Source organism: Eucyclogobius newberryi, unplaced genomic scaffold (assembly GCF_026437365.1).
Source record: "Eucyclogobius newberryi isolate DKJ021-1_F unplaced genomic scaffold, fEucNew1.0.hap1 SCAF_6, whole genome shotgun sequence".
Taxonomy (NCBI): domain Eukaryota; kingdom Metazoa; phylum Chordata; class Actinopteri; order Gobiiformes; family Gobiidae; genus Eucyclogobius; species Eucyclogobius newberryi.
The window spans coordinates 19,022,571-19,044,917 of record NW_027316278.1 but is presented as its reverse complement, the minus strand read 5'-3'; the positions used below and the strand labels follow the sequence as shown (position 1 = coordinate 19,044,917).

General features: G+C 40.2%; 2 protein-coding genes across 2 annotated transcripts; one reads left to right on the top strand and one right to left on the bottom strand.

Moving 5' to 3' along the window:
* Positions 1-25: 25 nt before the first annotated feature.
* iqgap2 (IQ motif containing GTPase activating protein 2) lies at positions 26-22,320 on the bottom strand. The gene is made up of 38 exons (XM_072434006.1): positions 22,071-22,320; positions 17,612-17,711; positions 14,755-14,911; positions 13,693-13,770; positions 12,997-13,073; positions 11,740-11,807; positions 11,543-11,656; positions 11,275-11,453; positions 11,018-11,105; positions 10,764-10,927; positions 10,589-10,676; positions 10,332-10,498; positions 10,089-10,249; positions 9,885-10,009; positions 9,618-9,781; positions 7,385-7,475; positions 7,150-7,305; positions 6,924-7,066; positions 6,678-6,848; positions 6,524-6,607; positions 6,371-6,442; positions 6,223-6,292; positions 5,912-6,120; positions 5,648-5,797; positions 5,397-5,560; positions 5,097-5,321; positions 4,881-5,021; positions 3,523-3,607; positions 3,221-3,453; positions 2,974-3,106; positions 2,798-2,900; positions 2,454-2,595; positions 1,732-1,819; positions 1,439-1,651; positions 1,203-1,363; positions 983-1,123; positions 504-612; positions 26-412 (listed from the first exon to the last, which is right to left on the bottom strand). The coding sequence occupies exons 1-38, from the start codon at positions 22,114-22,116 to the stop codon at positions 299-301; spliced, it is 4,974 nt and encodes a 1,657-aa protein (XP_072290107.1). The 5' UTR covers positions 22,117-22,320; the 3' UTR covers positions 26-298.
* On the top strand, positions 8,078-9,413 carry f2rl2 (coagulation factor II (thrombin) receptor-like 2). Its single transcript, XM_072434007.1, has 2 exons — positions 8,078-8,285; positions 8,357-9,413. The coding sequence occupies exons 1-2, from the start codon at positions 8,222-8,224 to the stop codon at positions 9,388-9,390; spliced, it is 1,098 nt and encodes a 365-aa protein (XP_072290108.1). The 5' UTR covers positions 8,078-8,221; the 3' UTR covers positions 9,391-9,413.
* Positions 22,321-22,347: the final 27 nt, after the last annotated feature.

Sequence of the window (22,347 nt, the reverse complement as noted above, 5' to 3'; positions counted from 1 at the left end):
ACAAATTGCATTTTTCTATTCTTCAATTTCATTTATTAAAACTTTGGTTTAAAGATAATTAAAAAGGCACTTGTGCACTACTTGTGAAGCTACCGTTTACAGACCAAGGTTCCTGAACTACATTCATAACCACACTGTCTTTAGCGTCTTATACATACAAAAAGAATCAAATAAATTTAAAACAAGTGAACCAGTAACACAGACGATCATAATAATACGTTTCTTTGGGGTAGAAGATAAAACAGCGGTTACAAACTGCGTAAGGCATCCTTCAAGTTGCATTTATCTCGTTTCCTGTTCATTTCCCATAGAACTTCTTGTTGAGGAGAAAGATGAGAAGATTGACATTCACTTTGGCTTTGTCAAACATCTTCATGACAGACACACCTTCGTACTGCAGCTGAAGGAGGTCCTGAACAAGAAGCAAGGAAATGTGTACAATGCTGACATCCTCTCAGCTTTTATGTCTAAATCAAGCACAACTGTGATGTTGATGTTTTTACCTGGAAATGTAGCGGCACCTTTTCCATCTCCACTCCCATGAATTTGGCTTTGACCTCAAAATCCCCAACTTCCTCAGTCGGTGAAATGTCAAACATGACATTTTTAAACCTAGGACGAGTAAAGGGGTTACTTTTCTATATGGTTGCATACATTTTGTACAGAAGTATATTTAAATATTCTAAGCTAATGGTTATTCATGTGTTCCTTCCTAGAGATGAGCCCAGCGGTTTCTAAAAAGGAAGCGAAAGTACTCTGCAAAATCCAATAATAATAATAATAATAATAATAATAATAATAATAATAATAATAATAATAATAATAATAATAATAATAATAATAATAATAATAATAATAATAATAATAATAATAATAATAATAATAATAATAATAATAATAATAATAATAATAATAATAATAATAATAATAATAATAATAATAATAATAAATACACTGAAATCGTCACACTCTTTGCCCTTACTGGTTTGTCTGAAGCCCTTCTATCTCCAGAATGACGCCTTTCTCATGCAGACGTGCTGCTGTGTACTTCAGAGACTGGGGCTTCCACTTTTTACTGCCTTTGTCTTCTCCTCTGTCAAGTTTTATTGATCTACGGGAATTCCTGAAAAAAAGAACAATGCTAATGTTCTATTCACAGTTATGAATGAGTACAAATACACAGGTAAAAAAAAAAATCTCACTTGCGATTGAGGTTATCCAGGCAGGTCTTGATGTATGTGTCATAATAGTTCATCTGGTCTTGAAAAAACATGGCTTTGGAGTTCAAGGCCTTTAGTGTCTGCTGCAGCTTCACAAGCTCAGCCTTTCTTCTTTGTCTGTAACGCCTTTGGTAGCGAATGTCCTGTCAATGTGAGACTTAAGTTTACAAAGGTTGCACAAACATTTGCAAGGCTTCAGATCAAATGCAGTTCACTACCTTGGCGATGTCATTGATGAGGTCTTGGTATTTGTTGGCAGCAGTGACCGCACCTGCCTGCTCCAGGTTGCGCAGATTTCTCAGAATTTTCCTCTTCTTCTGTTCGAGCGGCAGCTGACCGTCCTCCTGCACAGCAGCACTGCTCTTCAGCCTTTCTGGGGTTTGGGCATCCTGCACCGCTCGCCTCTCTATGACCTTTGTGTGCTCCAGCTCCTTCAGGTAGAACAGAGCACACATCAGTGACCAAGCAGTTACATAAAAAACACTCATACAAGATCACACACTGGCATCACCTGAGTGGAAGTTGCTGCCGTCTCCAGAATTTCTGGTAATGATTCTCCAGGTTGAATCTGTACCACATCCACTACAAGCTTTTTAGTCCTGCACAAACAAACTGTATGTTAATATAACAAAGTCCTATAAGAGTCCAAAAATATTCAAAAAGGTATTTTTTTTTTAATAATGCAAATGGGAATGAACTGAACTGATTTACATCAAAAGATTAGTGACAAATGGAAGGCAACTAAGATAAACTTAGTGTACTTTAAAAGGCAACCAATTACAGAATATTCAAGAAAGCATGAAATGAAATGTAAATCATTAGAATGATGATGTTAAGATTGGTTAATAAATTATTTATTTATTTTTTTAAATGTCAGGTTTTCTGTGACGCATAAATGGTTTAGTTTTATATTCAAAATGTATATTGAAAAATGGGACTATTTGTATCCAAGGGACTGACAAGGATACGTCTTTGAAAACGAGATAAAAGTGACACATAACTTCCTGTTTGAACAGGAAATGATAAAAGAGCAGGAAAGACAAGACTCAAGCCAATGAGTGATGACAAAAACACACACGTCAATCAAATACAGGAATGTATATTTTCATTTTTTAGTTTGGCATACCTAGGACTCATTTCAGAGTTTTTAAGTTAAAAGTTAAGTTTAAAGAGATTTTACATCACAAGATGATCACAGGTGTGTTGTTGCAATTGTTGGGTGAATTGACCTACTTTGTCATGAGAGTCTTGACGTCCTTATCTTCTCCCTCCAGCAGCTCACATTTACTGGTTAAAGTGAGGGAGATCTCAGTCTTGGCCAGCTGGCTTAGTGCGGCCTCTCTGTTAGGGTCATCAGAATCTATTGTACCTTCACCTGAGGTCAAAACACAGAAAATAAAGTAAACAAATACATTTAAATATAAACTAAATAATTAGAAAGAGCAGAAAATACAGAGCAATTAGAAAAGGCTTTATTGCCCAGTTTGTGACCAGAATTCACAAACTAGGAACTTGCTTTAAGGTGCAGCGCACAACAATGAATAATAATACAGTAATAGAGTAATAGAGAAATATACCGAGCAAAGACTCTACATCCGGCACTTCTCCCAGATCCTGCAGCAGCTCGTGCAGAAGATCGTTCTGGTCTGGAGAGATGACCTCCAAATGTTCCAGCAGCAGCTGAACACATAAAGTAAGATTACCTCATACAGTACATACACACAGTAGACTTAACTGACTTTGTAATGTTTACCGAATGTGTATTGATGACCTCTTCTATTGAGATGTAAATGATAGGTTTGCTCAAGGTCACCATATCTGTATATTCATCAATATTAAATTTCTCCTCTAGTTCAGGCACATCACAAGCCGTTTGGAAAAATGCCCTGAAATAAAAAGCTACATTTGAACACAAAAACTTTCATATCAGAAGCTATAAATTATACAAATGTGCATTTGTTTGTGCTCACTAATGTTTATGGTATTTCTGATGTCCTCACCTGAACTTTTCGTACGTCTGTGAGATGTAGTTGTTCATTGAAGTCATATGTGCGTTCTCGCCCTCAAACAGTTTATTCGACGCAGCGCGTTGAAGCATATTTGCCACCGAGCCGAGGTTTCTGCGCTGGTCCACATGTAACTGACCTCCAGCTGATATGTCAATGATGTCAAAGCCGTCAGGCGCTACGATGGCCGGGTTCATGAAGCGATAGTAGAGCAAATTTCCAACAATCTTTAAAAATTAAACAAATTCAGTGGAACAGGTAAAACAGTAAAAACAATAAAAACCAGCTGAATCTACCTTCAACAGCTCGTCCTCTGAGGCGTCAGGAAACTTTTCATGGAGACTGTCCTTCAAAACCTTTGCCATGTACCTCATGCCATAACTATTAGGACAATAGAACACAGAGCAAATATTTCAGTATACGGTACATAATATTACACGGTTTGGAATCTAATATTTTGTGTTTCTCATAGTCACCACTACCACATCTTGTGGTCAATTGCACGTACAAAAGCCTGGACTTTCCCGATTTTTATTGTTTACACAGCAGCCAATAATAATAATAATAATAATAATAATAATAATAATAATAATAATAATAATAATAATAATAATAATAATAATAATAATACTATTTTTTATTTATATAGCGCTTTTCAGTGACCCAAAGACGCTGAGCATATATAAAAAAAAGGGGGGGGGGGTATTTACAGACAGGGGGGGACAACACGTACAATACACATTAATATACAGATAAAATGAACAAGACCGAAGAAGTAGAGAGAAAAAGATGGGGATGTAACAGGGGGTAGAAGAGTAGGCAATGGGGTAGAGGAGGCTAGGGGAGGTCATAGGCTTGGGTGAAGAGGTATGTTTTTAGGCGGGATTTGAATGTTGTGAGTGAGGGAGAGTGGCGGACAGGTTGGGGGAGGGAGTTCCAGAGTCGGGGTGCTGTTCGGGAGAATGCTCTGTCGCCAAAAGTTTTGAGTCGGGATGTTGGTGCAGTCAGGGTGAGAGAGGAGGAGGATCGGAGAGCTCGGGAGGGGCGGTGGGGGATGAGGAGGTCAGACAGGTAGGGGGGGGCAAGGTGGTGAAGAGCTTTGAAGGTGAGGAGGAGTATTTTAAAGTTTATGCGCTGCTTGATGGGGAGCCAGTGGCGAGAGCGGAGAACGGGAGTGATGTGATCACGGGACCGGGTGTGGGTGAGGAGGCGGGCAGCGGAGTTTTGGACCATTTGGAGTCTGTGGAGGGAATGGGAGGAGATGCCAGTGAGGAGGGAGTTGCAGTAGTCGAGGCGGGAGGAGATGAAGGCATGGATGAGGGATTCAGCAGCGGGGAGGGTGAGGCAGTGTCGGATTTTGGCGATGCGGCGGAGGTGGAAGTATGAGGTCTTGACGATGTGGCTGACATGGGGAGTGAAGGAGAGGATGGGGTCCATGATGACACAGAGATTGCGTACCATTAAATTACTATTACTTCTACTTTTTACTATTGAGGTCATGGAATTTCTCCGACTCCAACAATTTGCTGCGTGTCCTCCCTTCTCTCATATCCCCCATGTCACTGTCCTTTATTGTTAAAAAAAGCTTACGGGCAACAAAATCTTAAAAAAAGAAAGTACATCGACATTGTAGTTAATGTTGTGACGTTCTTACGGAATATTGTCCAGCGAGGACACAATAGAGTTCAAGACTTTATCAGTGGCCGAGCGGAGAGCCTGGTTGGAGGCGTGGAGTCTGCTGCGCACCTCCTCATGGGACATGGCTTGCTCTGGGGTGACATCGTAAGGCAGGTTGCTGCAAATATGAATCATGTCATTATTGAATTGTGTTTAATTTGCATCACAATTCACAGACGGACGGCTCTCATACCTGGCTTCTCCAGTGGCAGTTTCCAGTTGGTTCACCCAAGCTTTGTACACGTCCACAGGGTTTGTGTTGATGCCCAGACTTTTGTCCTCGATGAGGTCCTTCACCACAGGAGCCAACAGTTGCCTCAGAGTGTTGTGGCCTCGCGCTCCTCTGTTGAAACTCACCACCATCTTGATGACCGTTGGGTTTCCAGTCACTATGTCCTGGATCTGATCTACCTTAGACCTGATTCACAAATAAACAATGCTCATGTAAACGCATACACAATTATATATATTATGTTTAAAGTCCTTATCTTACTTGATTTCCTCCTCAAGTGCAGTCTTAAAGAGCTTGAGTAACAGATATTCCTCTCTCTGGTTGGAGGCATAGTTGTACACAGTAAAAATTACAGTGTCCATAAATTTGGTTGACTTGTTTTGGGGCATCTGGAAAATAAGCTTGGCCAAATAAGATGGATTAGTCTGTAAAAAGAGAAGAATTTGAAACTTTAGCATAGTATTTGTTTACCAGAAAAAACATTATTCCATACATATGCAATATCTATGCACCTGCAGTAGGTAAAAGAGATGCTGATAGGCCTCAAGCTTTCTCCTTTTGCCTTTGCTGAGACCCTTTATCCCCTGCCTCGCTCCACTGATGAGATCCTCTGAATTTGTTTTCTTCAGGTCCTTCATTTTCTTATTATGGGTTACCACATCCTTTAAAAAGAAAATATCAATTATAAGTTTAAGTTCATTAGGTACAATTTAACACCACAACATGACTTAAAGAACTTGAATGTTTTGTACATCAATTGAATATATTTAGACTACCTGCAGAGTAATTCTGTTCTTCACAAGTAAACCAATCTTTATATCCATTAAATTCAGATCTTTTTCCATCTGTTGGTTTGAGCGAATCTTTGTCACAAGTTCCTCTCTGAGACTAGAGACCTCCTGCTCCTCCTGCAGATCAAGGGGGCTTTGCTCCAACAAATGGACAAACTTACGCACAACAGACAGAGGAGGGGCCTTCGCTCCAGCTGAACAAAAACACACAAAACATCAAGTTAATAATTTATCCACACACCTCATTACGGGTATATTCTTAAATATAATCTTAGTCATGTCGGTGTGTCACTCACTGAGTGTCCGGTAGTCATCTCTGGCTTTGTTGGCCTTTAGAAAAGCCTGAATTTTTACAATTTCCTCTTCCTACACACACAGAGTGTAAATGTATGTCAGTCAAAGAATTACAGTACAAACAAAGCCAAGAGAACTGGTTTAACTCACATGGTCTTTGAAAAACTGTAACCTTTCATTATATTTCCGTTTGGCTTTCCACATTTTCACAAAGGATTGTATCTACAACAGGTCAGAATCGACATGCTGTTATTTAGAATACTGAATACCAAAGCCCAGTGGACTTTTTCAAACATCATATACCTTAACAACAGATTCCTCATTTTTTTTCAATAAATTAATTCTCTCCTTGTACATCTTCCTTTGTTTGTACCCTTTCCAAAAGGCCTGAAGAGGACAAAACACAGTTTAAACAAGTAGTACACAAGTATAGTGTTGTACTGTAATGAATACTTACCTGCAGTTGTACCACTCGATCCTCATGTTGGCGCAGATACTGCATTCTTTCAGCATGTTTCTTTCTAACCAGATACCCTCTGATTCGAGCTTGAAGCAGCGTTACCATGGTCTCATTGGCCAGCCATAACTGCTCCCTGTTATACTCTGAAGTCACTGAGCTAACAACACCCTGCAGAGGAAACACGAGATGGTCTTTTTTTTTTTTAGTTATAATAAAATTGTGAAACTAAAGACTACACGGTACCTGAATTTCTTCTCTACTTAAATGTTTATCGTTTTCTTCAAAGTCCGCTGGCTCCAGCCATGTGCCCTGTTCATCCTGCAGGTTGTAGTAATAGTTATACCGCTCTTTAATGCAATGTTTTACCCACACGCTGTCTGTAGTGGCTGGCAAAAATAGAAAGTGGAAAAGTTTATTAGTGGTAGTAATAGAAGCAGTAGTAGTAGTCGTTTGTCAGGCGATGCCTTACCTTCAATACAACTGTTTGCCAGCTCTGATTGGTAAGTGTCAGCACATTCAGAGAGTACAGCCCTCAGTCCTGCAGGGGGCGCCTGTAGGGCCTGGAGTGTGCTCTGAGAGTTTCCCTCAGAAATTCTTTTGTTCACATGAGCTATTGCTCCAGCCACTGCCAAAAATAGTCAGATAAAAACACAATGTCCAAAGGGGAACAACAACTGAACTTTGAGTGGAGAAAAGGTACAAACCTGAGAGAGCCTCCTCTTCGTTTTGATTGGCTTTGTCAATAGCTTCTTGAATTTGGTCCAGCCACAACACCAGCGACTCATCCCCCGAGTTCTGAAAGATTACTTGTGTCTGTAAATTTCTACATTGTCAACATAACTGAATCGTGTCCCTTTCTTCAAACAAACATTGCTCATATATTATTGCTGTTGATCAACACACAAACATTTTAGAGGTGCGACTATTTCCCAGAAAGATTGGAGGAAATGCTTTGTGATAGCATCCATCCCTGTGTAAACATCCTTACCATTCAGGCTTGGGGATATAGCTATAAATGTTACTTTTAGAAACTATTAAGAAGAGAGTTTGTAACACAACTTTCAACAAAACAATAACTCCACATGAATCCAATTCAACTTAAGGGAAACTTAAAAGGGATTATACAATTTAAAATAATAATTCATTAAGCACTTCGGAGCTCAATGTCTATGATTGATGGGAATGCATTATTAGCCAAAATGATCAGCTGAGTAAAAACTGAAATTAAAGCTATTATTAACTTTTTAAACCTTTTTGTTTTGAGTCACGTGACAGTGGGATCCACCTTCTCAGATTCTGACTCACTCAAAGGGGAATTCAGTTTTTCCTGGACAGGAAATGTGCTCCATGCAGCACACAAACTGTAGGCTTCCTGTACATTAGCAGGAAGCCCCACTACAGCACATACAGCACAGCATCGCAGCACGGCAGATATGGCAAACAGGGCGCCGTTTTGGAAGGACAAGATTAGTATTGTGGACGTTCATTAACTGGACAACAATTAGCGGCTGGGTGCTGAGGACCATTGATGAAAGGTCAACATGGCTAAGCTTCTGCCAGGATTAATTATCTGTCTAATGGCAGCACAAAGCCTTCAACATAAAGGTGAGATTGTAAAACAAACTGTATGTTAACTAATGTATTATTTCATTTATTGTTTTAACTTAAACTTACAGGTGAAAAGAAGGCAAATACAGGAAACTCCTCTGAAATAGGACCAAAAACATTTAAACCCCGTAATTACACACTAACTCACACAAACGGGAGCTGGACTGGGATACACCTTCACGTGGGGCCAGAGGATCCAGCCACCGCCTTCACTACAGGGGTCCTGAGTAACAGGATCATACCCTCAGCCTATGCCCTGTCTATGCTGCTGGGCATCCCGTCTAACGCCTACATTTTGACTTTTTTAAGGGTTAAGATCAAGGACAAGTCGCAATCAACAATAATTCTTTATTTGAACTTGGCTTTGTCGGACTTGTTGCTGCTGTTGTCCCTGGCGTTGCGCATTCATTATCACTTAAATGGAAACCATTGGATTTTTGGGGAGGTTTCCTGTCGGCTCATCACAGCCTTGTTTTATGGAAATGTTTACTGCTCCTCTCAGACCATCGCGTGCATCAGTGTGAAGCGTTACCTGGCAGTGGTCAAGCCTTTTCTGTACAGGCGAGTGGCTACAACCTCTCTATCAGTGTGGACATGCCTCGTTGTATGGCTTCTGTTTGGGGCTGCGATAGTGCCAGAGCTCCTGGTCAGGCAGAGTTACTACATTTCTGAGCTGGGAGTCGTCACTTGCCATGACATTCTGCCCTTGGACAAGGAACCGCACTCCCTGCTGGTCCCGTTTCGCCTGGGCCTGGTGTGCCTTGGGTTCATAGTGCCTTTCTTTGTTTGTATTTATGCCCATGTGTCAGTGGTGTACCACTTAGGGCAGTCTGGGTGTGACTGGAAGCCTTTTATAAAGGTCAGCAGCCTTGTCTTCATCATATTTGTGGTGTGCTTCTTACCCAGTGGCATCCTGCATATAACTCACTACATCTGTCTCATAGTGAGCGGCGACGACCAAATGTACACATACTACAGAGCTGCAGTGTGTCTCTGCTGCTTCCACAGCTGTCTGGATCCTTTCCTGTGTTTGCTTCTATCCAGGACTGCCTCCTCTGAACTACAGTTCATATCCCTGCGCGGGACAACTTTGACTTCTTAAGTGTTGTGAGCATTAAATACACATTTTGTACTTGGACTTTACTAGGTTGCTACCATTTTTTGGACACAGCTGGGAGGCACGTAATACTATGTAGATATCACATGGTAAATGTTGAGTATTAACAAAATAAACAAATGTAAGTCTCGATGAAGCATGTGTCTGTAATCTGTTAATTTAAAATATATTGCAATTAAATGTCATTCAATTAGCTTAAAAACTGACAATACCTGGCAGAGCAGCTCTTTAGTATGAAGAAGGACATCGTGGTAGTGTTTGGCTGTGTCTGGGTTCACCCCAGTTAACTTTGCTGTGGGCAGCATCAGTGCTGCCAGAGTCTGCTGATAATCACCGGAGTTAAGAGCCTCGTTGATCTCAGCTATAGCAATGACACCTGTCAAAATAGAGAAACCAGGTCACATTTATATATATATACACAATTCAGGCAAATGAACATTAACAATTATAAACCATGCATAATAACAAAAGCATCTTACGTTCATGCTCTTCAATCACTTGAATGTTGACTACATCAATGCACTTCTGAACATCGTTCCATGTGAGAAACTCCTGTCCTTTTGAAAGAGCCTCAGCTCGCTCTTTGATCAGTGTATCAGCATACCTGCCAAAGAGATGAAGAAAAAACTAAAAGTATTACAGGGTGAACTACCCAGATGGTAGTATGGAAACAAGCGGCTCACCGGTGGAGGTTTTCTGGGTCTATGTTGGTGAAGCCAAGGGGTGAGTCTGTCAGCTGTTCAACCACAGCGTGTGGATCTTTGGTGTCCAGCACCTCGTTCAGAACAGCTACAGCAGATAACATTTCCACTGCTACACTCAGCTCCTCGTGCCCCAGGCCGCTCTGAAAACATCAACAACAGTTTCATCAGTTCACATTTTCAAATACACTGACAATATCATAATAAATGTCAAACGAGTGTTACCCGTCCTCCTGTCTGCAGTTGGAGGCTGAAGAGCTCAGTTTGATAAAGTTTGGCAGCACTTTGGTAAACTAAAGGCAGCTGAGCCTCGGGGTTCATTAACTCCTCCACAGTGTTAGCGGCATTACCGAGTCGAATGGCTGTGTTAATAGATGCAACAGCTTCTAGTTCTGACAAGGACATGATCAACATGCTGTTAAATACCAGACAACAGTTGACTAAATATTTAGAACATACAACATCAGAACAATTGAACATACTTCGTTTCTCAGCCTCTGCATAATCATTACAAGAAGTGACAACTCTCTGAATTTCACTTTTGTCAATCATTATGGCCTCCCCCCTTTCCTACAACACAACACATAATCAAGAAAGACATTTAAATTCATCTTAATAAATAGAGGAAGCATATTTAGGACTAATCAGACATCATACCTGGGCTTTTTGTTGGCAATATGTGGTAAAATGCTCTAGGTAACAGTGACTGTTTGCGTCCTGAACACCAAACAGGGCTAACGCTTCAAGTTTAAGTGCTTCCAAGAGAGTGGCCTTGTCCTGTGCCACCATCGCTTCATTCACTTTTATTATTGCAGATTGGGCTAGAGAAATAATGAGTGCCATTATATCATTTAGTACCGCTTGTTTAGGATGTAACAAAAGTTGTATAGTTTATCAGCAAGTTTACTTACTATTGACAAGCTCAAGGCAGCCCTGAATCTCCTGCTGAGTGAGCAGCTCTTCATAAACATCTCGCTCTTCAGTGGAAACAGACGAGCGCTAAAGAAAGTAGATGTTAGTCTAAGTTAGTGTTGAGTTAATTAGAACATATTTTACAGTATATTCTAAGTTATATAATATAGCGTACTATACTCTAATTCACAGTAGACAGTATCTGCTAAAACAATAGCGTCAAGTTAGCTAAATATGTAATAGTGATCAAACAAACCCGTCCCGCAGACTGCTCCCGTTTCTGCGCTTTAGCCCGGCTCAGCTCATCCTGGTAGTCCTGAGCCAGAGCTTCCTCAATGTTCCTTAACATTGCATTAGGATTATTTAAAGCACCCCATGTTACAGATGCTTGTCCTCTGTCGATTGCCTCATTGATGGCGATAACGGCTGCATGCACTATGGGCAGTAGAAGACACAGGTACAATGTGTAAGACGTATCTCCATGTACGTGCAATATCTTTCCATAAAAGCTGCTTCACACTTACAGGCAGCTTCATCCACAGACAGCTCGTCAGCCAAGAGGCCTCCAATCTTACTGAAGGCTGGCATCTGAATGCCATACTTCTCCAACTCACTCCTCATATTACTAATTTCTTCCTCTGTTTAGAACCAATATACAAACAACAAACATTGTTTTCAACAGTTGAGACTTAATGAAAGCAAGCAATGTATAATTCATTACCTGTGAAAGCTACTTTCCCCAAAAGGTCTTGGATTTGAGGTGCAATGCCAAGTTTGTACAAGTATAAACTAAAAGCATACACACAAATAGAACAGTTGTCACAAATATTGTTGCATATTCCATAAGTACAGATGTAAAATGCAAAGCTTGTCAACCGAACATGCCACAAGGGGGCAGTGCTTTGTAGCAGTGTAGTAGACCAGAGGAACAAAAGCCATGGAGGTTAATTTCAGTGCTGAGCAACTCAACAAGTGGTTGGCTGGAAACTTCATAAAACTTTCATGCGCCCACTGGTACCTGATGAGTCATAATACATTATACATGTCTGACACTGGTGAGGGCACAGGTTCTTCAGTCCTTATTATAATATGGATCAGACCTCAAGACTGTCATTAGTGTTCTATAAAAACAAAGCTTAAACAAACATTAACTGGTGACTGAGGTAATGAACATGGTGCAGGCCGCAGACAGCATCAGATGACTGCCTCGAGCAGCTTGTGTCCTTATGACTATAAAATCCCCTACAACACATTTCTAGCTTCCTCTTCCAAAAAGCATCCCTGACAGTGGTTTGAGCGATATAACACCTATGACAAACTGTGCGGAACATCTGCTTCTTTTGCGCAGTGCACACAGCAGTTCTGATGGGACTCATGCTACACGGGCAGGAAGGAAGAGCACGTGTGTGAGAGAGGGGAAGGAAGCCAACTCTCTTAGGACCTGCGCAAAACACAACTTAAAAAGAAAACAATTTTAGCAGCTCAAATGTTCTCCCCCAGAATGTGTGCATGTTGAATCATCACAAGAGATTATGTGACCAACGTCCCACAAGATACCACAGCATTTTGTGTCAATCCTCTACGTTGTCAATGTGATCTTTGAGGTCTAAAAGTATATCTAACAATCAGAGAAATCATTTTGGAATAACAAAACATCTCAAGGTGAGTGAGTTTATCGTTTCAGCTGGAGATAAAGCTGGCATAATATTACTGTAAATAAAAAGGCAAAAAAACCTCCCCTTTCAAAATCTGTTCTGGGAACATTATAAAAAGTCTACATTATCCCAAATGTCAGAAAAATGCTTCTGTGCGTTGCAGTGAGAGGTGCAGGGAATTTAGTGAGTTATTCAGAAAGAGTTGACATAAATACTTCAATATCTAGATCTTAATAACAAAGAGAAGAAAGTCTTTGTTTAATTACAAATAGACATTGATCCACTCTTGTACTAGCGCAAATGCCTAGTTCTCCGTTTCTTACCTCAAAGCATGTATGCAGTACACCACTTTGGGCATGTTTTTACGATCATAGACATCTGTAGTTTCAGGATAGAAAATCTGCACACAAAAAGACACAATTTAGGATTTCATAAAGTATGAGCGTATATGTACTGACTATATTGTAGTGTCACAAAACTGAGATTGCAAACTTGAATTCAATACAAAGGAAAAGGCTTGATACTCTATACCAATTTTGATACATTTTTTTGGACAATCAATGTAATTTTCTACAAAAAACAACAGTACAAATAGTTTCCTTTATTTTACAATGCTGTCCTTTAGTAGTTCTGATATAGAGCAGGACCATTCTAAAACTAGTTGGGAAATGTTCAATTTTGTCTTATTGATTGGAATTTACTTTTCTACTATAATATACTATGTCACTATGTCTGGATCAATACTAGTTTTAATATTGATTAGTATATTATTGACAACCCTACATTACTGTGAAGACCGGTTAAGAACAGCCTACAACCTATGGACTTTCACTTTAACCTAAATAACAATAACTGCCTGAACCCAGAGTACTTTTCTTGCTTGGGCAGTGGCTGCAGGAAAAACTACCAGTTAATTAGGTGTGACAACTGCCACAGCGGCTGGCTGTACATAATAGGAGTGTGTTTGTTAAACAGAGGGCAAGTGTGTGCCAAGTGAGGGCTGTGCAGAGGCGTCTTACCTTCGGGAGACCCACTGACTCCATGGCTCTCAACCACTGCACTGTATTGTCCGTGTGTCGGAAGTGAAGGCCTTTGCTCTGAACAAAATAATCCACTACATTGTTAGAATTTCAGAAACATCTGTGGCATTAATAACTTTAATAACAATTAATGACAACTGGGTATGTTTTTTTTACAAATCTATCTTTCTACAGTGAAAACTAAAATCAAAGCTCGCCACAGGGAATTGTTGTGTGTTTTGGGAGTGCCCTGTTATTCATAAATACTAGACTGAGGTTAATGAGACACTGCTGACAGTGTTCAACACAGATATTTTATTTGACTTTAAGAAAAATGTGTCTCGGATGTGAAACTCCAACAATGGGACTATAGATGGATACCTGTGCAATGTTCTTTTGGCTGAGGCACAGCTGGATGACGGGTACAGAGCCGATTGTTGTTTATAAAATGGAAAGACTAACTTTTGCACTGAATTTGAAAATGGACAAGTTTTCCATGTACTGTGACAAATAGAAACGTAGGCCAGACTAGAGTATATCCGGACAATGTTAGTGTTTCTTTTTTGCATTTAGGCTCTGTGTCTCTGTGTGTTGTTTGGTTTACTTTTTGTTCTGTATCATAAACAAACCATCAAAGAAAAAAATTTAAAAAAAGAGAACATTTTTAAATGTAATTTAATTGTGTAAACGTGTAAAAGCTTTTATAATTGTGTGCTGCAACTTTCCCACTTTGGCCCACTCTTGAAAAAGAGGTTTCAATCTCAGTGTTTTTTTTTTAATCTGGTTAAATAAAGATTTATAATCAGTAAAATACATTATCAAATCAAAGTTCAAGATTTTAGGTTGTTTACGTCCCAAACGAACAGCTGCATGACACAGTGAAGCCCCCACGCCTCCCTGCTGTCAAATATCTGGGACCAGACTTCCTGTGAGCCATGAGGCAAGCTGTTCAAGAGCGTAACACTAAATCTGCACGCTACTCCTCAGCTGTAGGGACACCGGCCAAACAAACAAACAAAAAATAAATGGTTTAAACTATAATTAAACTAATACAAAATGCACCTTGTATCGGGACTGGTCTCTGTCATAGATTCTTTTCTCAGACACCATTTTGGGAGCGAAAAATGTTGCAAGTTTGCCCAAGTAAACGCCATTTCTCAAGCCCTCCTCCAGTTCTGTGGTTGGTGGCAGGTCTTCATCGAGACAGGCTTCCATCCATCTGAAAATGCACAATCAGCTTAGGAAATGACTTAAAAGTCTGCAGTTTATGATAAGGAAATAATATTAAAAGTGCAATTGTATTTGTTTTTAATAAGACAAAATTAAACAGAAAATCTAAGCTAATTTTACTTTTCTTTGACATAATAATCCCAGCCACAAAAGAATGTTTTAGTATTCTATTGCAAGCAAAATTCTAACTATTAGATTTGAATGTTGTAGATATCCACAATAATTATTAAAAAATGGAAAGGTTATGGACTTTTGGTGGAAAGAATATCAGCACAATTGCCATCATGTACGTTCCAGGCCGCTTTGGTCAGAGATATTTGGAAATCTTTGCCAAAGAATTAGTGAATCATTTGTGAGCTCCGTGAATCGCCCAGCTGACAATCTGTTACACATTATTTCTACACATGGGACTAACACTGGATTTGTATCTGTCCTGGTCCAAACAAGCATTTAGATCATTGTTTGTGCAATAAAATGATTCAAGTTAAGCATATTGTGTATGTCTAACGTGACTGAGGTTTAAACCTTACACAGATCACTGTTAGCTTTGGTGTTGCGTGTAATGACACACTCCCCTGCTGTACTGTATCGTCAGCATGTTTAGTTTAATTAAGAGCTGTTGTGATTATATGAACAGGTCTGTATCACAAAGAGCTGACATTTGACTTTAACAGTCCAACAAGTGGAAAGTGAAGTAATAATGAAGTAAACATCTAGAGAAACATCCTGCCCTGGGAACAGTGTTGTACTGTTAAAACGTTCCTTCCTGGGCTGAGCACAATGTGAGGTGAGCGTCTCCCCTGTTTACAGCCATCTAAAGCAGCTCTTCCTGCCTTTGTCCACCGAGACCCACCAGGACTTAGGGCTTTTCGGATACAAAAAAAAAAGAGTTCAAACTCCATTCAAGTAAACGTAGCTGTGAGGCACAGACACAGCGTCCTCACAAAGCTTGCGTCATGCATCTTAGTCATGCTGGTCATGAGTTTACAGTGAGCATTGGGACATCAATAATCTAAAGCAAATGTGGGGCAGGCCTTGTCTCAAAGTTGCAATACTGGGTCAACAGACTCGAAAGCAGCGATGCCTCTGTCTGAAACGCTGTGTTAAACATCGACTGTGGACTCCTCTGTTGGGGACAAAGTCTCTCTGGAAACTGCTGCATGTGTGAGTGTGTGTAAGTGTGTGTAAGTGTGTGTAAGTGGGCGTGTGCGTGTGCGCGTGCGTGTGTGCGAGTGTGTGTGTGTGTGTGCGCGTGCGTGTGCGCGTGCGTGTGTGCGTGTGTGTGTGCGTGTGTGCGTGCGTGTGCGCGTGCGTGTGTGCGTGCGTGTGTGCGTGTGTGCGTGCGTGTGTGCGTGTGCGTGCGAGTGTGTGTGTGTGTGTGTGTGCGAGTGTGTGTGTGTGTGTGTGTGCGTGCGTGCGAGTGTGTGTGTGTGCGTGCGTGCGTGCGTGTGTGTGTGCGTGCGTGTGTGCGAGTGTGTGTGTGTGCGAGCGTGTGTGTGTGCGAGTGTGTGTGTGCGAGTGTGTGTGTGTGCGAGTGTGTGTGTGTGCGAGTGTGTGTGTGCATGTGTGTGTGCGAGCATGTGTGTGTGCGAGTGTGTGTGTGTGTGTGTGCATGTGTGAGTGAGTGTGTGTGTGTGTGTGTGTGCGAGTGTGCGCAAGTGTGTGTGTGTTTGCGCTCTTGTTGGGAGGTGTGTCCAGTAGCTTATGACATAGCAACCGTTACACACGGTCTGATACATTACAGACAGACATTTACATTTCTGATCATAATATAATTGAATCTCATCACAAAACTAGCTCAAGATGCTCAAGATTTCTGTGCCTTCTTCTGACGTTGACAAGTTATGATTGTTTCGGTCATTCTTCAACTGAAACATGTAGATGAGGTTGGCCTGCTGCCTTGGCTCAGTGCTAACGACTGCCAGCACAACTTAATCCAACACTCCAACACACCGTTTACAGCTTCATTGGAACTTTGTCTTAATCCTAATCCTGCTGGGCACTGCGCTCAGAATAGAGGCAGAGAAGTGTGCAAACATCAGCAGCAGGTGAGTCAGAGCACGCTTCAGTCGAGCCAGTTTACCTTCATGTTAAACACACACTCAAGAATTAACTTCTTGAATCCGGTTCTGTGTTATGTGTAAGTTATGTGAAAGACTGAAACTACAATAAGACTCAGTTTAGGGTTGAAGATCAATGCATTGGAAGTGTTTGGTTGGATTGGTTGGTTCACAAAACACACATTTTACAACCACGCTGCCGATCCTTCACGTTCAAGTGGATGCTTCTCTCAACTGCAGGAAGTGGTAAGTTTCAGTTTTGTTGAACGTCACAATAAACCTCTAAACTAAAGACGAGTGTGGCATTTTAAGATGAAAGTGTTTTCTGTCTATGGGCAGTCTGATTATGGACACAGAACAAATGGAAACAGGTTTTTCACTAAATCAGCGCTCTTCATCGTGTTGTCATTGCTCACAGTCCAGCGCTTCAAGTGCAGCAACATCACCAGTTAATTCAGTTCAGTGCCACTCTTATTACTTTCACTTGGCTGCTTCCTGGTCCTTCAAATGTGTATAATTACAAGCATATTCTGTCTACAATTACAATCCCTTTAATCTAATCAAACAAACGCCCTCACAGAGCAGGACTGACAAAGCAAACAGCCGCTCTGCCTCTGCTCCTTCGTTACCGTTTGGCCTCTTCCAGGTGACACAGGTATTCATAGGCGATGTTCTGTCTGCGCCGCTCGTCCATCTCCTCCGCCGACTGCCTCTCGTCGTCCTGAATGGCTACGAAGAGAAAAGAAAACACAGGTGTAAAAAAAAAACTGCCAGCCAACAAGCGATGTGAGGAATCGGATTAAAAAGGTCAATAAATTGGCATTGGTTATCTAAATAAAACAAAATACAATTAGGGTTTAGTTCGGTGAAAGAGCAGCTGTGGTAAATATTTATCATAGTTGTACATCATTCAAGCTGCAGTTTGAGAAGAAGAACGCAAAAATAAAAAATGACAGGAAGTAGAGCAGAGTTCGAAAACCCTCAGTGATGTCATCAATAAGCGACGTTTCATCGAAAATGCAGGAACCGTTGAAACACAACTAACACAAATTTCTGACAGTTTAAACTATCATTTAACAACATAAAGCTGTTCAGGTATTATTGTTTGTCTAATCCTAACTATTTTGTAATTGATATGTGATATAAGATAAGAGAAGATATTCCTTTATTGTCCCACATGGGGAAATTTCATTGATGCAACACCCGTGTTTACAGTATGGTTGCTGGAGTATGGTTATTAAACGATACATTACCACGATTTTGATTAAAAAGGCAACATATAATCCCGTTCTCTGCGTTTTAGTGAAATGGTCCAAGCCGTCACTTTTAAATTCTTTGAGTTCTTTGCAGACACAACAGCAGAAACGGGAACCGACTGAGCATCATTTATTTCATTTATTGATTCATTTTATTTTTACATCGATTCAGCGCCGGGCACAAAAGGAATCTCTACATGTTTTTCTCACCGTGAGGAAATCTGTATCTGCCTCGATGGAAGGAGATCAAAGTGATGGGACAGAGGGTTGCTGTCATCATCTATGATCTTATGACTAAGATCTGTGCTGCTTTACTGTAATGCAGCAACAGTTTACCATGGGCCTGTGATTATGCATCTGCTTTCACAGCTCTGACATCACTACGCTCTCAATTACAGATTGATAAACTCTTGTTAGAATAAGCGTGTTGAATCTGCCATTAACATAACAAAGCACTCACTAAGTCAAGTACTCCAGTTCACCACCGAGCAAAATGTAGGGCTGTCGAGATCAAGATTCAGTCATTTCTGATTATAGGTCGTAAGAACCAAAAAAAGTATTCATCGTGACCATTTTAGAAGCAAAATTATGTATTTTTTGTTATATCTATGGTCAAAAAATAAACCTAAATGTTAAGTTTTTTTATCTGGCTGTTTATGTCACATTTAACTATATTTTGTCTTTCAGAAAGTTCAAATTCGTAAAGCCGGACACAAACTTTGGGAACAGTAACGTGCAGTATAAGAAAATTCAAGATCTCACTGTCGTTTGGTCACAGTCTCAAAAATATAAATGACGTGTACATCTTTAAATCGTGATGTTTTTTCTAACAATAATCTTAAAACTAAAATCTGATATTGTGACGTCCCTAATTCACAACCAATAATTTTGGAGCAGAATTCAGACTTTGGAAGATTTTTTTCTCATTAAAAAGGCACTGGTTAGAATTAGGTTTAAGTTGTTTTTTCTTCCTTTTGCCCAATTATTATGAAAACATTAAAGCCACACTAGAAACAACCGCGTTTTCATCGCCATCGCCCCGACACTGCATTCTCTTGGACTTTAATCTTTGGACTTTAATCTTTGGACTTTAATCTTTGGACTTTAATCTTTGGACTTTAATCTTTGGACTTTAATCTTTGGACTTTAATCTTTGGACTTTAATCTTTGGACTTTAATCTTTGGAGTAAATTTGTTACATGGGAATATCAAAAAATGTTTTAATCTTTATTAAATTTCAATGTCTATAGATGCGGAAAGTGTTGTTTTGAGCTCGATTGGACGAAAAACCTAAAACAAGTACGATTTTGAAAAAAAAAGTCAAACATGGCGGCGCCACTTTGATTCAACATGGCTGACTTCCTGTTTATCATAGAGCGATGCTGCCAGGTGTGTTTTACTCGTCAAAGGTCGCTCTATCACTGTCCCAAGTCTCATGTGCCTAGGCCAAAGATTAAGCGTTTCATGTTTTTTGCTCTAGGTGGCGCTGTTGCGACGGGCGTTCTCGCAAGTTCCATTTAATTCGATTTTGGTCCGAATGAATTCCATTCAATGGCTCGAGCCAATAAAGCTTTTATAAACTTGCCATCCGAAAGCGTAGGTGTTAACCCTTGGCCTTTTAATATATCACCAAAGCAAGGTCCTATGTTTGTGAATTCTGTACATTAGCAATGGCAATAAACCGATTCATATTTAAAACGCTAACGCCAGGTTTATGTCTGCTTTTATTGTGTTTATTTACTGATATTGATGTGGGACAGTGGGTCAAGTGTTGGCCCATAAAACTGGAGGGTCAGCGGTATGAAGCTTGCCCAAAGAGAACAATTGTTTTTTTGGGCAAGACACTTAGTTCAACCCAATTTCAAACTCCTGGCACAGTTTGTGGCTCTTTGGATGCCCTTTCCGTTGCTTGTTCTCCCAATGTAAAAACCTGCCACATCACGTAAAAAACTTCCAGAAACATTGGGAAAAATAAAAAAATCAGGACAATTTTGTTAATCAAGATCACCACGTTTCATTACAATCGTCAAAATACCTTATACTCTAAAAATTCAACACAATTGCATTCTTCGTCCATCACAGGCCAGTTTAGTATGAGGAAGACAAAATAAAACACATGCGATACGAAGATGAAAGACACATTAAGAGTCCATGTTTCCCAGTGACAAGTGACTTGTGCTGAGCTGACCTTTACCTGCACTTTAATGAGCTTTTCTCCCGCCCGCGCGCTCCGTCCTGCTCTAATCCAATCAAATCTCTCATTTATGGACAATATATCCAAAGTTACTCAAAATGAGTCAAATGAAACCCTTCACCCCAACGTGTAAGTTAATGTACATTGTAGGTTCTTCTTGGTTTATGTCAAAGTGTGTGGAGAGGTTTGAATCCTCTGTCTTGGAGAAGAAGGGGACAGTAGAAAAGACCCTCAAAGACAGTGTCATTTTAACCCACTGCAATTGAAGGCATCTCACCAAGACATGGACAGGACCGAGGAGGGGCTGGGCAATATGGCAAGACATAAACAAATCTCACATTGATTGGTCAAAATTTTCAATTCAACATTAACAAAATGCCAATTTAACACACAAAAAATAGGAAGTGGGAAGATCTAGATCTTTAAATAAACACTACCGTATCATTGAAATGATCAAATCTCTATTAGATTACCTTTTGACCAAGAATTACAATAAAAACTTAAAAAACTAGTATTATTGACCAAGATTACAATTAACTTATTCAAGATCTTACAGGGTCAAGGGTCACATATGTAATCAAGACTAAGTCAGAATATCTTGTAGCTAATAAGAATATTTTACAAAATGTCCCTTGTTATCAGTTAGTTCACTTTAATTATGCAAAAATAATTGCTTTAGGCTATGGCAATGGGACTCTGTCAAATGAATGATCTCATGGTCTTTAACTCAAAGGCTATTTTTTGACTTGTCGCAAAAGAAAAGAAAAAGTCTTTGTGCATTAGTCACAAAATGCACACTTCCTGGAGCAGTATCTGTCTGCACTCTTTATATCCAACACTCATGAGCTGGTTTCTGGCCTGTGTTATGGCTAAAGAGTAAAGACTTTAGCCAGTAGATTAGTGCTTTTCTGGTTGAAATTACATAAAAATTAAACTTCTATAGAGACAAGTGTTGACAGTTGTCAAGGCAAAAACAAAATGGGGATGAGACACTGTGAAAACACAGACAGACCATAAGCCCAGGCTCTACAGGAGTCCATCACATACTTTATCACGATCACAGACTGACACAGACTCTATGGGCTGTTTAGGTTAAGATGGTCACTGCTCTAGTATTCAGACACAGTAAAACAGTTTACAGTGATGGGACCATTGATCGGTCTTATCTTTGCAAGAGTACTTTGCCCTGTTACTCACAGGATGCTCTGGTGAAATGTGACATGCTGCTGTAAACTTCACGTTACTTCATTTCATGTTCAGCTTGGGCCATTCTGTATTTATTAAAATACCAACACCAAATGTTAATGGTTAACTTGTGATAAAGTACAAATAGGTAAACTGTGCAGGGCAGATAAAGTGGCGCAGTTGTTTGAATAAATAAAGATCTCAAATGGTTTTATGGCTTATAATACTATAGTCCTTCCAGTGTCTTGGTGTGAAATAGATAATATAATATAATATAATATAATATAATATAACCCTGAACATCAGGGGCTGTCACAAACACATCCCACCTGTTACTCATCACACATCAGTAGCCCACGTCCTCCATTCACTCGTATTCAAAGAGAAAGTTATGTGCTTAGCCTACATTAGATCATAATTTTAGCGAGTTGTTTGTAAAAGTGTGCCACTTACTTCCATAGCGTGGTTTGTGTAACGCTGTCGTTTCTTCGTGGAACATCGTGCCTGGTGCTGCTCAGCTCCTCCAAACTCTACACGAGCCGCCGCCGCTACAGGTCCAAACAAATGTAGTGTTTCGTCTGAAAATGTCCCAGAGCTGCCTCAGAAAGTGCAGGTCAGTCGCAGCGGGCCTGCCCCATGGCGTGCGGATCCGAGGCTTGACTTGTGAACTTCAGAAGTCAGTGGAAGTTACTCGCCCCACGCGCGCGTGCTCCGGCCGCAGAAGATGGAG

What these genes read in the sequence shown, in the direction of transcription:
- f2rl2 (XM_072434007.1), top strand. Translation starts at nt 8,222, where the DNA reads ATGGCTAAGCTTCTGCCAGGATTAATTATCTGTCTAATGGCAGCACAA. An exon ending in ACAAAGCCTTCAACATAAAG is followed by an intron (nt 8,286 to 8,356) that starts GTGAGATTGTAA and finishes TTAAACTTACAG; the next exon opens with GTGAAAAGAAGGCAAATACA.
- iqgap2 (XM_072434006.1), bottom strand. Translation starts at nt 22,116, where the DNA reads ATGTTCCACGAAGAAACGACAGCGTTACACAAACCACGCTATGGAA. An exon ending in GAGACCAGTCCCGATACAAG is followed by an intron (nt 13,771 to 14,754) that starts GTGCATTTTGTA and finishes TATTTTGTTCAG; the next exon opens with AGCAAAGGCCTTCACTTCCG. An exon ending in GGGAGCAGTCTGCGGGACGG is followed by an intron (nt 11,106 to 11,274) that starts GTTTGTTTGATC and finishes TACTTTCTTTAG; the next exon opens with CGCTCGTCTGTTTCCACTGA.